This window comes from Solea senegalensis, linkage group LG9 (genome assembly GCF_019176455.1).
Source record: "Solea senegalensis isolate Sse05_10M linkage group LG9, IFAPA_SoseM_1, whole genome shotgun sequence".
Lineage (NCBI taxonomy): Eukaryota > Metazoa > Chordata > Actinopteri > Pleuronectiformes > Soleidae > Solea > Solea senegalensis.
The window spans coordinates 7940-24387 of NC_058029.1; the positions used below are offsets into that span (position 1 = coordinate 7940).

A 16448-nucleotide genomic window follows, 5' to 3' on the forward strand; every position below is an offset into this window, starting at 1 on the left:
CACTACGATTACAATCTAAACGTAATGTCAAATGCAATATTTTTCACTTCCAGATACCTGTGACTAAATGTTTGTGCCTTTATAGATCCAGTGTGATGTGTATATAGTAAATTTAGGCATGATATTGTTGAAATTGCACTTCTATTTCTCAAGAAATGTCATGTTTTGTAAAAATGAAGTTCTTGTTGGTCATAGGTTATTATGCTATTATTTTACTGGTCCGGCCCACTTGAGATCACATTGTGCTGTATGTGGCCCCTGAACAAAAATGAGTTTGACACTCCTGGTCTAACGCAACACCACATCTCATGAAGACATGACAGTTAACTGCCTTAATTAACTGTCAAAATAACTGCCTTTCGACATGCTGCCAAAAAGAGGAAGCTGATATCATGTAATTGCGCTCTATTGCTTCTCTGTCAGTGTACACGCCTCAGCCACGGCCATCTGCATTAAACCAGCTGCTGTTGGCAATTACTATCTTTCTAAGAACTTATCTAACCCTGGGGACAAGGGAGGACAGAATGAATAAAGCAGACACTGACAGTAAGTTTTCTTTGAGGAACTTGTACTTAACATGGCTGTTTGTATTTGTTGCAGGTTCTGATACATACAGACGTAAAGATATCTATCTGGACAGTAGTGTTTACAACCAAATCTTTAAATATTACAATTCCTTCTACCATTGTTCAGTGTTTACTGCATACACATCAGTTCATTAAAGCTCAATTGTAGATGATGTGCTGCCTTCACAGTCATGCATGAGCAGTAATAATATTGTACAGTATGTAATGATATCTAATGATAACAATATAAATTATTATTTATATCTAATGACTCTACCGCGACTAAATCAACGTCGACGACAAAAAAAGCACTTACTTGTACATCACACTTAGTTTGGCTGAAGCACTTACTTACTTCTAGCTCTTGTTTGTACCCAAATAGTGAAATGCACTTATTTTAAGTCGCTTTGGATAAAAGTGTCTGCTAAATGTAATGTAAATTTGGTTTAACTTTGAAAGGAGTCATTTCAGTATTTTAGAAGTGTGTACAGCTAACTATATTATATTAGATTACATTATATTATATTACATTACATTACATTATATTATATCATATTATATTATATTATATCATATCATATATATATATATATATATATATATATATATATATGTATATATGTATATATAAAAAAGACAGGGTTTAAAAGACAGGCAGTAAAAATTAAAAAGGTGGTATAGTTAGGAACCGAACTGGTACAAATACTAGGTCATTTTGTAGTTGATAATCATGAAGAAAAGTTGTAAATGCATTGTTTATTGTTGTTCGCCTCAGGAAATATAAAGAAAAATCAACATGTTCTGCTTTGTGTGGCCATTATGGGAATCATTTTTGTTGTGCTGGCATCAGTCATCATCATCCTCAGTATCCGCAGTAAGTCCATCTCTCTATCCCCCTGTTCTCAAGGGTTTTTAAGGCCCAGGTGAGGGCCCAGAGTGACTATGTGTTCCCTCACTGCAGTGACAACAGTCTTGTCAGAGGAAATGAGAGAAAACATCAGTTTAATGCGGAAGGAGAACGAGGACTTACAGAGACGGACAGAAGAGTTGATCAGAGAGAAAGAAGGACTCAACTGGACCATCGGGGTCATCCTGGAATATGACTCCTTTCCAGTCCATATTCACTGCCCAAACACAGGTGACAACAATGTGATTTATGATTCACTTCCTGCAGCAGAAATGCTTTTTTTATCAGAACATCTGTTTTCATCATATTTCAAAGAAAAAGAAAAGAAAACATCTGCAAGTATAATTCTGCTGTATTTCCTTCTTGTTTAATAGTGTGTAGACCTTGTATGGATGGCTGGATACAATTTCAATCAAAATGTTACCTGTTCTGTAAATCCCCCTTCTCATCCAAATGGAGGACATGGCAGGGAAGTCGTGATTTCTGCAGACAAAAGCAGGCAGAGCTGGTGGTGATTGAAAGTCCGGAGGAACAGGCAAGACTTATTCTATCCTTGCATTTACACTTTTACGTTAATTATAACAATTGTATTATTAAAGTAGTCCAGTGGTTTCCAACGTATAGGTCAGGTAAAACTTAGTTCTTACTGTGGTTAAGGTTGGCAGTTTCAAACTGTTTTACAAACCATTTATTCCATGCACCAAAGTCCACAGAGAAAAATCACAGCACACAATACTATATGTTATTTTGTGACTTCAGTGTTTGACTTTTTTGCTCAGATTTACGTCAGTGACACAAACTTACCAAATAAAGCAGCATTAGACCGAGTGTTTCAAATGTTATTGTTTGAGTTTAAGAAGGAAAATCTCTCTGCAATAAAACAACAGTGGGGAATCTAAAATGACACTGTATTGTATTATGTACTATTATGTAAAAAAATAATATTAAAATATAATTTAAATATGTATATTATATTAAAAAAGTAACTCCTGCTGTCAGATACATGCAGTTTAGAGTGTAAATTCCCCTTAAAATCATATATTAGTGAAGTACAATTACATATAAAGTCTAGTACTTAAAGGTACAGTGTGTAAAATGTATCAACATGTATCAGTAGCATGTTGCAGCTGAATGTTCCTCACCTCGCTCTTTCCTTCCAGATGTGTTGTTGTTCATATTTAGTTTGTCCATTGAGGGCTGCTGTAAAAACATGGTGGTCCAAAATGAAAACACATGGCATCAGGGGATTGTACACTCATATAAGATTTACTGTAATTATGTTTATCTTTCATTTTTGCCACATGAGAAACATTTCACCAACATTTTACACACTGGACCTTCAAGAGATATGTGGATGTGCAATAGTCAAAAGTGGGAAACATGGCATAATAATTTGGATATAAGAGTTGATTCGTTGTATTCATGTAAGTGTCCTCTGACAGTGAACCGCTGTGTCACCACCGTAGGAATTCATCTCTAACCATACGGAGTACTACTACGATGAATATCATGGCTTTTGGATTGGACTCAGCAATAAGAATCAAATGAACACATGGATGTGGGTTGACGGAAGTCACGTCACACTGAGGTGACAGCCGCTCTCATCTGTCTTACACTAACTGTCCTCACGTCTAACTGTCCAATATCATCTGCACATGACAAAAACAATCTCAACCTTCACTCTTTTACTCTTTTACTCTCTCCAAACTGTTTAACCTGAGTTCTCTCTTCAAATATGCACATTTCTTAGTCACTCCCAATGAAAATCTCAGCATCTTATAACGTATGTCCTATGACTTTAACTCCAAACAAACAAATATTGCCAAGAAAATTGACAGCATCTTCCTGCCTGCCACATTTACCTTTACTTGGCAAATAAGGGGAAGGACTGAAGAGAAACTTTGAAAAAAGGAACCTTATTCTAAATCCCATTAATGATGTGAAAGCTCACTGTTATTAAAGTGTAACTAAACCCACCTCTTCTGAGGCTAACTTCGCCCAGTGCCTAATTTTGAAAAATGCCAAGATCTGGGCTGAGAGCCGAGTGAGGGAGGAGGCTAGCTAACATCAGGCTTTTTCCATTCCACTGCCCCTAAGTGTCCCAGTGTCCCTTCCTTCCTTCCTTCCTTCCTTCCTTCCTTCCTTCCCTCTCTCTCTCTCTCTCTGTATCCTCATCTTGCAGGTTGCAGGATCCAGATCCAGTTTTCGAGGCTATCCATATCATACATCATGTCATCACCATTATTACTGTGCTATAATTAAAAGTCGATATCACTGACTGTATAAACCTCCACTCCACTGATGCCTAGTGTTTGCTCATTGTGTGAACTGTTGGGGTTCTCTGCTCTCCTTGAGGTTGTCTATGTACTGACCTGAGATCATGTATGTTATGATTTGACACTATACAAATAAAATTGAATTGAATTAACACATAAACACATAAACTGCATGCTCACATAAGCCGTAAATGACAGTAGAAAGAAAAAGGTATATCTCAGAAAACTTATCTCTACTCAGGCTGTTTCATCCTAAAAGTAATAAAGATGGTGGATAGATGTTGTTCCCCAGGATGAAATGGATTTTGTGATTAACTGTAAATAAAGGACTGAGTCTAACTGACATACACGTCTGCACAGCAACTATTGATGTGCCCAAGGATGCAGCCAGAGACAGGAGAACATATTACAATGCAGAGAAGCATCACTACTAAGGATCATATCTGGAGCTCTGTGGCAAAAGTTGAATGCAGTAGCTGGTGTTTGACCGGAGAGAGGAGGATCTGTAAATAACAATACTATAATAATGCTTCTGATGTAAAAAGGCTTTAACTCTCTATAAGAACATTTAGAAAAATGAAGAAACACATGCTGAAATGATCATTTTGTTCCTCCTCCAGTTACTGGACAGCAGATCGTGGCTACAGAACATCATGTGTTCTAAGTATACCAAAGGCAGATCCACTGGCCAACTGGAAGAAAGTGAGCTGCTCCATGGTGAACCTCTTTATCTGTGAAACTACAGCCTTGATCAAACCAGACTGACTCATGTAATTGTTTCTCTCCTTGACACAGAATCATTATTATTGTTAAAGGAGTTCATTGTGACAATGAATCAAAATAAAATAAAATTGTCAAAGAACCAAACTAATAATGAACTAATCCTTCAACCAGTCTTTGTTGTGAAATACTGAGGTGTCCTCTGTAAGTGCAGCACTGCCACAGCATCAGAGTCATTAGTGACTACTATTAGTGACAAATGTTTGCAAATTGGTATGTAATGAGTGAATAAACACATATTGATGTATTTCACTATGATTAGGTTATTTATTTAATTTAATATATTTATTGTACAGACAGAAAATCCAACTCTGTAAAGTGTGACACAAAGATGGATGATGTTTCACAGGTCAATGTCTGAAAGTACCCCCTCTGATACCCAGTGTAAACCATCCCAGAAGAAGTCTCATTACTTAATGACTTCATTTTTGTCTGTATGTTAGTGACTAACCCTACGGTATGGTCTCCACAAGTTAACCAGTGCCTCAGTTCTATGAGGTTGTTTTAAAACCAGCAGTGGGCTGCACACTGAGTAGGGACTTGAACCAGCGACCTTCCAGTTACAAGCCAAGTTCCCTTTCCACTTGGCCACGGGTGTTTGACAGTGTCTCCTAAAAGAATCAGAATCTTTCTGGCCTTTAATAAAAACAATTAGATCATTAGTGTTATTATTATTATTATTATTATCTTTATATCATCAATGCCAGTGGCCCTGCCTTCCCTGCAGTTCCAGCATCTGGAGGGCGGCGTCGAGCTGTGAGTTTGTCTCCACTGAGACTGGAGGTAGTCCCTGCAGAGCTCCTGCTCTGTGTCAGAAAGCAGTGTGTGGATAACTTTCCTCTGTCCGTTTTTTTTTCTCCAGGCTGAAGAAGTAACTAGTAGGAGGGTCCATCTGATTTTTGAAATGGGACGTGACTTAACACACCCTCTCCCACCCACGCCCCTCTCCCACTGCTTAGAGGAAGTCCAATCCTGACTCTCCTCTAACTTCCTCAAACTAACTCATTAGAACAAAATCCACACTCTCACACTCTCTGACCACAGGTTACTCCACTGATCACCTGGCTATCCGGCTCAAACCGGTTTATAACAAAAGGCTCAAGTCAAGCCCAGTCACAGTCAGAACTATTAACACCTGGACTGAGCCTGCAGGGCTGCTTAGAGGCCACAGACTGGAGCATGTTCAAAGAGGCCACTGACGACATCCATGAATACACAACGACCGTTAGTGACTACATCAGCTGGTGCACGACCATCTGCGCACCTCCCAGGACTGTGCGTATGTTCCCCAACCAAAAACCCTGGTTTAATGGGGACGTACGACCACGGGGAGTACAAGAGAGCCCGGTACGAGCTGCAGAAGTCCATCAGAGCAGCAAAGAGGGCTCACTCCCAAAAGCTTGAAGGCTACTACCACAACCACAACACACGCAGCATGTGGCAGGGAATCCAGTCTGTCACAAACTACAGGAGGACCACAACAACCAAAGACCCCCGGGAAGTCACGCTCCCAGACAGCCTGAACAACTTCTATGCGAGGTTCGACAGGCTGAACACAGACTCACCCTCAAAAACCCCCTGTGACCCCACGGACACTGTCTTCCAGGTGACACACACACAGGTCCTGAAGGCTCTGAAGAAGGTGAACCCCCACAAAGCGGTGGGACCCGACGGAGTGCCTCCCAGAGTACTGAAGGCCTGTGGAGAACAACTGGCCGGTGTGTATACCGATATCTTCAACACATCACTATCTCAGGCTGTAGTCCCCCGTACCTTCAAAACCTCCACCATCATACCAGTCCCTAAAAGACCAGACACACCCACCCTAAATGACTTCAGGCCAGTGGCACTCACACCAGTCGCCATGAAGTGCCTGGAAAAATTAGTCCTCACCCACATCAACAACATGGTTCCAGACACTGTGGACCCCCTCCAGTTCACATGCCGCCCCAACTGATCAGTGGATGACGCGGTAGCATTAGCTCTTCACCACACCCTGCAACACCTGGAGAGCAGCAGGACGTATGCCAGGATGCTCTTCCTGGACTACAGCTCTGCATTTAACACCATCCACCCAGGCAGACTGACCGTAAAGCTGGCAGACCTTGGAGTCCCTACTCCCACTTGCAACTGGATCCTGGACTTCCTGACCGAAAGGCCCCAGGCGGTGAAGATGGGAGGACGGGTGTCAGCACCGACTCACCACAGGGCTGCTGCCTCAGCCCCAAACTCTTCACCCTGTACACACATGACTGTGTCTCCACCCAGGACAGCTCCATCATCATTAAATACGCTGATGACACCACCATCCTGGGGCTCATCAAGGGGGGAGACGAGTCAGGATACAGGGCCCTGGTCAACAACATCATTGTCTACGGAGAGGAGAACGACCTCCTCCTCAACACAGACAAGACCAGGGAATTAATCCTGGACTTCAGGAAAAAAAAAAACCCTCCACAGCCTCTATTCATTAGCGGGACTGAGGTGGAGAGGACAGACAGCTACAGATTCCTGGGACTGCAGGTAACATCTGACCTGAGCTGGGCTTGTAACACCACAGCCACAGTGAAAAAAGCCCAGCAAAGACTGTACTTCATCAGGCTGCTCAGGAAAGCTGGACTGAACCACCGCCCTCTCACCCTGGCCTACAGAGGACTGATAGAGAGCATCCTCACCACAGGCATCACTGTCTGGTACGGGAACACCACACAGGCAGCGAGGAAGGCTCTGCAGAGAGTCATAAAGACTGCGGAGAGGATCATTGGGACAAAACTTCCTACCATGGACTCCATGGTACCTGGGCAGTGTTGTAGGAAAAGAGCAGAGGGAATCATCAGAGACTCACACTCTGCTCAAACACAAACGCTGCAAGTACAACCTGAGGCACAGCAGAGTGGACAGCATCATAACACACAGAACTCGCTTTTTTAACAGCTTTTTCCCGGCCACAGTCAGAATGATGGCAAATCAAAACCACTGAACTCTCTGTTAAATAACCAGACACTACCTCACCTAACCATGTGTAATACTATGTGCAATATTCCTCTCCCTGATAAATGTGCAATGTCAGAACTGTGCACTACACCCCATAATATGCTGTATATCTGTATTTATTTTTTTATTTCTCCACATCTACATTTTACTCTGTATAGACTTTAATTTGAGGTCTACTTTTATACGTTTATATTTATATTTATACTTAAGTGTGTTTCTGTTTCCTACAACTGACAAGATTTCCAATGTGCCTGGACTGTCTGTTTAAGCACAAATGGCAAATAAAAACCTTGAACCTTGAACCTTGAACCTTGAACTGTCTCTTGCAGTCAGGTTCATTCATTCACTCATTTGTTTCACTTTGGCTGTTTTTAAATCATTGTTCTCTTGCACCATTTACATGTGAAACATCCACTCCAAAAACACCCAGTGAGGTTTAAAAACAATTCAAATAAATAAATGAAAACACCCATGGTTGTCATTGTCATCGTAACTTTAATCTTTAACTTTAATTTCTATAATCTGTCAAGACTTTAGACACGACACTGGTGGACTCAAAAAACAATGAAGAGTTTTAACAAAAGATTTACTCGGTAAAAATTCAACAAAAACATCTGGAAACATGAAGATCTGGCCAGAACTTCCCGACGACATGAACACATGGACCGAACGAGACGCACAAGGGAGACAGAACTATTTATAATTTATACATGAGATAACTGTAAACAGCTGAAACCAATCAGGGGCGGGGCAAACAATCTCAGGGGTGGGAAATCCATGGGTGTATTATAAAAACTGAATAGAGCTCCGCCCCCTCCGCCTTTTACATGCCTTGAAGACAATTTTGTCATGTTTTTTTTTATTTGTACTGCCTAACCCTGTCTTTTTTGCCCTAACCCTAACCTCAGTAACACCTGTGCGTATTCAAGTTAAAAAATACTAGTAAAAACCTTTACGTCGTATTCAGGGGTTGGAACATAAACGACCTATATGTACGTGTCAGTTGGAGGACAGGTTGGTCCACAGGACACCTGGAGACATGGACACAGGCATGTATAGATCTTTATATTCTATATTTTGAATTCATGGAGTTTCACATTTGTAAAACCTTCCTAAAGGCCAGAAAAAGAGTGACGTCACAGGTGTGTACGAGCACGGCAAAGCGCGGTCATGTGACGTCTCAGGAACGACTAGTGTCAGGGAAGTGTGCGAAAACTTTATGAGAAATGTGAATAAATGAAGACAATGATGGGTTTTCTTTGACATTTTTAAAATATTACAACAAAACAGGTTTGAGTAATTTATTCGTCGCTCATTAGCATTTATTTTCAAACTTATTATCGATGTATTAACGAGCTGCTGTGTGGATTCATGCTGACATCGTGAACACGGGGCAGATGACGGTGTGATGCACTGAGACCTGATGAACACATGAATTAGAGTGAAAGAATCTGGAGTTGTAAAACTACTTAACACATTGTTATTGTTCCTAATAATATGATCATGAGTGTGCAGGTTTTCTGGCCTGACTTTATTTTGATATTTTATGATTATTATATGAACCATAAATTGTAATTGTAATAAAACGATGAGTTAGCTTTATTTGTAAACCACCTACAAAAACAGTTGTACCTGTTCAATACGCACACACCACTCTCACAATTTTCGTTCCTCTGCTTCACCCACGCCACCCTCCACATCCACGCTCACGCTCACACTCACGTGTTAATACTTGTGCTCAGTTCTGAACAGTTGAGTCTTGTTCCGAAGGAAATACATGTGTAACTATCAAAAAGAGGACATGAGCAATAAAATCGTCTTTTCATTTTCAAACAACTCTTTGACTTAATTGTGTATGGTAGTAACTGGGAGTTACACAAACTCTGTAACTCTGTAACGACACTGTTGTAGCTGCCGCAGCTCCCACTGATTCAAGATTCATGATTCTTTATTGTTATTATGCAAGCATAACACAATGTCCTAAATAAAATAAAAGCAAAATAAAACAGAAAACAAGATAAGGTATTGCAGGTGAAGTGTGCAGGGAAATGTACGTATGTAGAGGGGGTATATATAATACCCAGTATAAATATAAAGTACACTGCCGCTGTACTCTTTGCAGGATTACAACAGTGTTGTTACAAAACAAAGCTGCTTCATGTTGCAGTAAAAACATGTCATATGCAAAGTGTGTGGCTTCAGTTCACCTATAAGGTGTTGAGAGAAGAGGAAACTCATTTGTTTTCTGTGAGGCACTAGTTCTTTTTTTTTACTCAGTCACTCTTTACAGCCATTACAAACAGGTTCTGTTATAAACCTCTATTCTGCACCGAGGCAACAGCAATATATGAAGTGTAAGGATGGCAGAAGAAATCAGTTATGCTACTGTGGTTTTCAAAAATGGTGTTCAACCTCCCAAAGGTAAGTGAATCCTGCTCAGAATACACTTTGTACTTGTGATACAAATGTTTTTGTTTGTTTTTTAATTATAGTTGACATTTCTTCCCCAAAACATGTACTTATATTTAAATTATACTCCAGTGACATCACTAGAAGTGAACTGCCTCACCTTATATTTACACATTCGTATGACAGCTTTTTTTTTCTACTAGAAAATCAACCAACTTGTCAAAATCTACATGTACATAAGTGATTAAAAGATTGAAAACAAGGAAAAACGAATTCATTCAATCTTCCAAACTTAGAAGCATCTCCGAGTTGGTTTGATGACAAAATACCACAATTAGCAGAAGTGCACCCGTTCCACTTCCTATGCAATGATTTTTAATCTGTCATGAAGACAAACCACTGTTAACTAAATGAACCATATTTTTATTTCCATCAAGCAGAGAAAAAGGAGGATGACACAGTTTATGCTACAGTACAAGTTGCTACCCTCCCAAGCAAGACACCAAGTAAGCTATCAAAGTCTCTTATATTATCTTTTTATTACAACATATCGCTTCAATTCAAATAATCCATTTGAATCAATCAATAAAACATAACGAACTATATTAAGGGGATTGTTCAAGGTTTTTTGAAGTGTGGTTGTTTGAGGCACTCAATGTACGTTGAACCCGTTTGAGATACAGAAGAAAAGAATCTGATTTAGTAACTTCAGAAAATGCCTAATAAAATATAATATAATAATATCTGCTTTACAAGCTTAAGAATATATATTTGTACTGCTTTATCTTACAGTTAGAAACTCGAGTTTTTAGCTCATGACGACACAGCAGCTGCTGGTCTACTGCTGTCTTGTTTAGTACGTTTGTCAGTAAAGAACTTTGAACACTGAAGTCCCAAAATCACACTCCTGTGTATTGTGATGTAAAATCAAATGAGCGTTTTTACAACTAAGCGTATCCTTCAGTTATCACGGTACATCCTGTAAGAAATGTCTTACTTTAAGTCCATGGTTCTCAAACTGTGGTAAGCAAGCTTCATCTGGTAGTACATGGTTCTATAGTAGGACATTTCAAAGTAAAGGTTGTGGGTTCGATTCCTGGCTAATTCCCTGAGCAAGACAGGCAGTGTGTGTGATACTGAGGCATTTTCAACTATCAGGTGACCACACCCTTTTCAGACTCATACCCAATCTGAGTGAGGAACAGACAATCTTTCACATTCAATCAGGAGTTACATCCCATAGGTACGTTTTTAAAATGGGCGCCCCCTAGCGGTAGTATCGTATTGCGTGTGTCGTCATCAAGTCGCTTCAATAAGGTTTCCACTGGTAGTTTGCTTAAGGTTACTTGTACTTTGGTGTGTTAGACATGGATTTACCTCCCACATGAAACTTTTACACAACTTTAACACACTATTCTTTTTCAAGTCATTGTGTGTGTGTGTGTGTGTGTGTGTGTGTAACATACTGCCTAACCCTAAGCTAACTCCGATCATGTGACAGTAACTTCAAGAAACTTAATCTAGCCCCTTAAAGTGACAGTATACACTCTGGTCACGTTTGGGGGGAAAAATGAAATGTATGGGGAGAAGAATTCCTGATGACTGGGATAATATTGATCATTGATAAATGTGAGTTTTTTTTTCTTCAGCAGATGTTGAAGCAGCTGCAGAGTCTCGATACTTTTATCTGCTGCTGGTGTCTTTGGTGATACTTTGCGTCCTCCTTGTGACGTGCATCGCTGCCATTATCTCCAGTGAGTTTCAAATCACTTATGGAGAGTTATTAGCAACTCAATCTGCAAAAACACAACCAAAAGGGATCCATTGTTTGGAATGTGAGGTCTTTAAATGTTGTCAGAATCCATCATGTCTTATACTCTTTTCTTTTGAGGTTTCTATTTTCTGCTGGGGTTTTATTCAGTTTATGACATCATGCAGCAATGTTTAGTCTACTCACCACATATCTTATACAGCAGTGGTCCTCAAAGACTGGGTCATGACCTCCAACACATTTGCAAAGAAACTCCAAATATTTCAGCCAAGACTTTTAAAGTATATGTTTTTTATAACATGCCTAAAAAGAAGTTGTAATTCATCTACTCAACATATTGTGATGGGATTATTCTATAGTTTACCAATTCAAATATATTAGGTGGATATGGCTGTATGACACTACATTGTCATCTGAAATAAAAATAAATTCCAGATAAAAACATTTCAGTTTTACAAAATAAGTAATATTGTGATGTAGTTCACAGGTCACAGTTTGACAACCCTATAAAACCATTTGTATTGTATTTACTACCCACGTTTCTGAGCGTTATATCTTATCAACACAATCAATTATTTCCTTTAAAACCTTTTGTCTAAGATCTGAAATCTGTATTCTGCCCCCTAGTGGATTATCACTCCACTGCAGGCAGTGGATGTTATCTTTTTGGCCTTTTCAAAATAGCTACTGTCATTAAATCATCCGCACACTTTTGGGGAATGTTACTCCTTTTTCAAAACAAATATTGTCTGTGTTCAAACATAAAAAATATTCATTATATAACATTACAATTGTGTTAAAAATGCATGTATACACCATGCCTTCAACAATACCATCACACACTATTTTGATGAAGTAATTAAAATAATGATTGACTGAAATGCCATCTTAATATCCAAAATGTGTTTTGGGTATTTTCACAATAACAATTCCTCTGAAATCATAATCGTTATTCTATATTGACCATTTTTTATGTGTGTATTCTTAGATGTCCAAAAGATTAGAAGCAGAGAGAAAAAGAAAGTACACAGAAATGTCATGTCGACTGTTAGAAGAGTAAGGTGCACAAACTGTTACTGTACGTTAAAAAGAGAAAAACTGCCTCATGGGTTCTATCTTCTCAAAATGTTATGGGCAAAAATTGTTTTTATTTCTCAAATGAACATTGTTCTGAGCAAAACCTTGCATACCAAATAATATACAAAAAGAAATATGGCAAAAACCATTTTCAAAAATATTTTATAATATTTAATAAACATCTCACTTCCAAACATTTAGAATTTTCTGGGTCAGGCTTTACAGGGTTGAAAGGATGACCTCATATAAAAAGCTCCCAGACTTTCTCCGTGGGGAGCCACTTTTTATAATATGATATAATATATTCTTACCAAGATGTATACCTGTACTTAATATACTATACTATACTATACTACAGTACTATACTTCAGTGACAAAGAATGATGACACTGCAGATTGTATCATCACCTGCTCACCACTGGCACTTAGTCCTGCTAGCGTAACTGTTAGCGCAGAATTAGCGTTGCAGTTTCAGGCCTCGGTCCAAGTGTCACTGGTGGCCACGTAACAAAAATAGAATGAAGATATTTGTCAACTTAGGGGAAACTGAGGTTGGGAATGACACTTTTTCAAAAATACTACCGCTATTCTAGTGATACAAAGTTTAATGCAAATCGGTGAAGTAAATATGGTGAATTCACTAAGACAGGAACGCCCCATCAACTCAGACAGCTGCTACTTTTCCCATTATTTACACATCTGTCATATTTGTATCACAACAATACACATGACATTGTTTTATTTTTGACCATAAAACATGTTAGCATTGTTATCGACTGATGCTGTATGGCTAACAATGGCTAACATGGCTAGCCCAAGAAACATTTGCGCTTCCGACTTGCGTTTCCGTCACTTCCCGTTCCGACTTCCGGTTGAAATGGAACGAGGCAAAATGAAAGGAACATTCTAAGCTGATTCTTCTTTCACCCTCTACTACAGTCTGTGTGCTAATGGCTAACCGTGCAGAAACCTTCTCAGCGGCCCTCAGCAACCTGACATTGGTGAAACAGCAGCTGATCATGGAGAGAAACCTCCTAGAGAATCAGACTGAGAAGCTGCTCAGAGACATAGACAATCTCAACTGGACACTCGGAATCATCCTGAAACATGACACGTTCCCAGTCAATGAGTTCTGCCCTGACAAACGTGAGTAGAAGGTATAAGAGGACACGAGTATAAGTAAAAGCAAAATGTCATTTAGTTTTATTTCTTTTGCTAATTTCATGAATACATAGAGTGTCAGCCATGTCGGAAACAATGGATTCATTTCCAGGAAAAGTGCTACTGGTTTGATGAGAGACCCCCTTCATGGAAGACATGGGATCAAAGCCAGAGGCTTTGCAAGGACAAATGTGCAGATCTGGTTGTTATCGACAGTCAACAAGAACAGGTGAGCTATCGCATCACTCAAGACTTTTAATTAGTGTCATATTTAATATTAAAAGGTTGCACAACAGCTTAAAGATATCATTTCTGCAATAAACTATCTAGAAATGAAAACAAGAATGTAACTTTGGTGACATTTAAGAATAAAAAAGAGATAATCATTTTCTTCTCTCGGCTTCTTCCTTTAGGGGTCGATAGATATTGTTCTTGTTTAACAATAAAAATAAAAGACATTAGAAATAAACACAAGAGTCTCACGAGTATGGGCAAACATCATGTAGTGCACCCTCAGACATGATTATTCCTGGACAAATAAACATGAGTACTAGCATCTCATGAGAAGTGTGTCTTGTGTCTTCATGGATCTTCTCCGGATTCTGCGGTTTCCTCCCACAGTGCAAAAACACGTCGATCTGGGGATTACGGGCAGTAAATTGGCTGTCGGTGTATGCAACATGTATGCCAAGGGTTATCTTACTTTGTCATGTCAACAAACATCTGCTGTGAAAACTTTTATGCCAGGTTTATTCAAGACATGCTTACGTACTCACGCAGTAGGAGGAGCTTTCCTCATTTGTAAGATCCACTTTCATCATTCCATTCCAAATGACGATGATCCCAGAATCTGAAAGACATGAAAACAACAAAGACGTTTGCACAGCACGTTAAGAACAGCACAATTCTAACAAAAAAATCAATGAATGAATCAAAAAGGTGTGTTCATGTTTTTGATGATCTGTTTGACTCACAGGAATTCATCGGTTTACACACTAAAGAGTACTACACCAGAAATCATGGATACTGGATGGGATTACGGAAAAATGATGAAGGAAAGTTGCTCTGGGTTGATGGACGCAATGTCACTTTAGGGTAAGAAAACTGGTGTCCAAATATCTGTGTCTCTGCCTTGACATGTGACTTGTATATCTACATTAAAATCAGAACGTGAATGAAGTTCATGGAGAGAGAGGGAAAGAGGGAGGGAGAGAGAGAGAGAGACAGACAGAGAGAGAGAGAGACAGAGTGAGAGAGAGAGAGAGACAGAGAGAGAGTATACTGGACTAAGGTGATGATGGAGCCGTGGAGCAGGAGGAAAAGAGGAAGACCACAGAGAAGGTTCATGGATGTTGTGAAGAAGACGAAGATTGTCACACATAACAAGTTTTAGGTTGGACTGATTTCTTCAGTCTGATCCTATTAAGTCATGAAAGCATGTTTCATCTCTTGTTTGATGGAGATTATGTTGATGTATAAACGTAAATATTGATGTTTACGTTTGTCAGATTGTTTCTCTCTTCTTCTTAAGTGTGTGTGTGTGTGTGTAGTAGATGAGTTATGATCTGAGTCTCTGTGTTTGAAGGTTCTGGAGTAAGGACTCTGACAGGAGTGAGCCGTGTGTCTCGTTTATCCCCGTGGAAAATATCACAGCCAACTGGAGAACAAGATCATGTTCCATGCAAAACAAATTCATCTGTGAGACTGCTGTCCTGATCCGGACCTCGGTTCATTAGCAACCGTCAGTTTCTTTTTCTCTGCAAAACCATAGCGACGGCTTTTGAACAGGAGACAATTCAAACACACAGAAAAAGAATGATAGGATGTTTCAGTATGTAAGTGAGCATCATTTTGGAAATGCATTGTGTTCCATCAGCTACACTGTGTCACTTGTATTTTGAATATTAAGTCAAGAAACAACTCTTCAGAAACAAGACTTCCGTTGCTTGTTGTGAGAATATTTCTGTTTATTTCTGTGTACGACTGAACGTAGTTTACTGACTTGTTCTGTCACCTCTTGTATTATTGTGTATTTGCCCGACTCGATCCAGAAACATGAACTCTCAGCCTCGTAATACTGGACATGAAATTCACAATCACACGGTCACCAGGACATTCCGCTCCACAGGAAGTGACTAAATCGAACGTTTTTGGTCAAACCTGTTGTAAGCCGTTGGAACAAAGTGTTGAGGCGTCACCTCGTGTCCCTTCTTTGACAAACTTCCTGATTTCTTCATCTGTGTTCACTCACTCAGCTGCAGTAAATGTGTACATGCAGTATAGAAGAATCCTCTGCTGAAACCACAAGGCAAAATGAGTATATGTATGAATTTCTCACACTGATATTATTGTACAGAGAATAATTAGTGGCATTTTAAATGTAGTTTTCTCAGCAGATCTGGGTAAGAGGTGGATACAGAATCTTCTTGTTAAACAAAAACATTGTGCAGGGCATAAAAGCTGAAGAGGGGAAATTGAATTCTTAGTGTTGTATGTTTCTAGTTAGT

At 39.4% G+C, this 16448-nt stretch overlaps 1 protein-coding gene across 1 annotated transcript; it reads left to right on the forward strand.

Annotated features, from left to right (window-relative positions):
- Positions 1-409: 409 nt before the first annotated feature.
- On the forward strand, positions 410-16255 carry LOC122774268. The gene is made up of 17 exons (XM_044033384.1): positions 410-546; positions 1342-1440; positions 1528-1704; positions 1848-2008; positions 2940-3061; positions 4370-4513; positions 5257-5312; positions 5801-6450; positions 6541-6714; positions 6798-7222; positions 9877-9944; positions 10370-10438; positions 11582-11686; positions 13720-13926; positions 14016-14170; positions 14918-15036; positions 15527-16255. Exons 1-17 carry the CDS (start codon positions 525-527, stop codon positions 15675-15677), a joined length of 2904 nt encoding a protein of 967 aa, XP_043889319.1. The 5' UTR covers positions 410-524; the 3' UTR covers positions 15678-16255.
- The last annotated feature ends 193 nt before the right edge of the window (positions 16256-16448 follow it).

Excerpts from the sequence above, each read along its gene's own strand:
- LOC122774268 (XM_044033384.1), top strand. The coding sequence starts at position 525 with ATGAATAAAGCAGACACTGACA. Across the intron at positions 10,439-11,581 it reads CCTCCCAAGCAAGACACCAA|CAGATGTTGAAGCAGCTGCA; the intron begins GTAAGCTATCAA and ends TTTTTTCTTCAG. Across the intron at positions 14,171-14,917 it reads TCGACAGTCAACAAGAACAG|GAATTCATCGGTTTACACAC; the intron begins GTGAGCTATCGC and ends TTTGACTCACAG.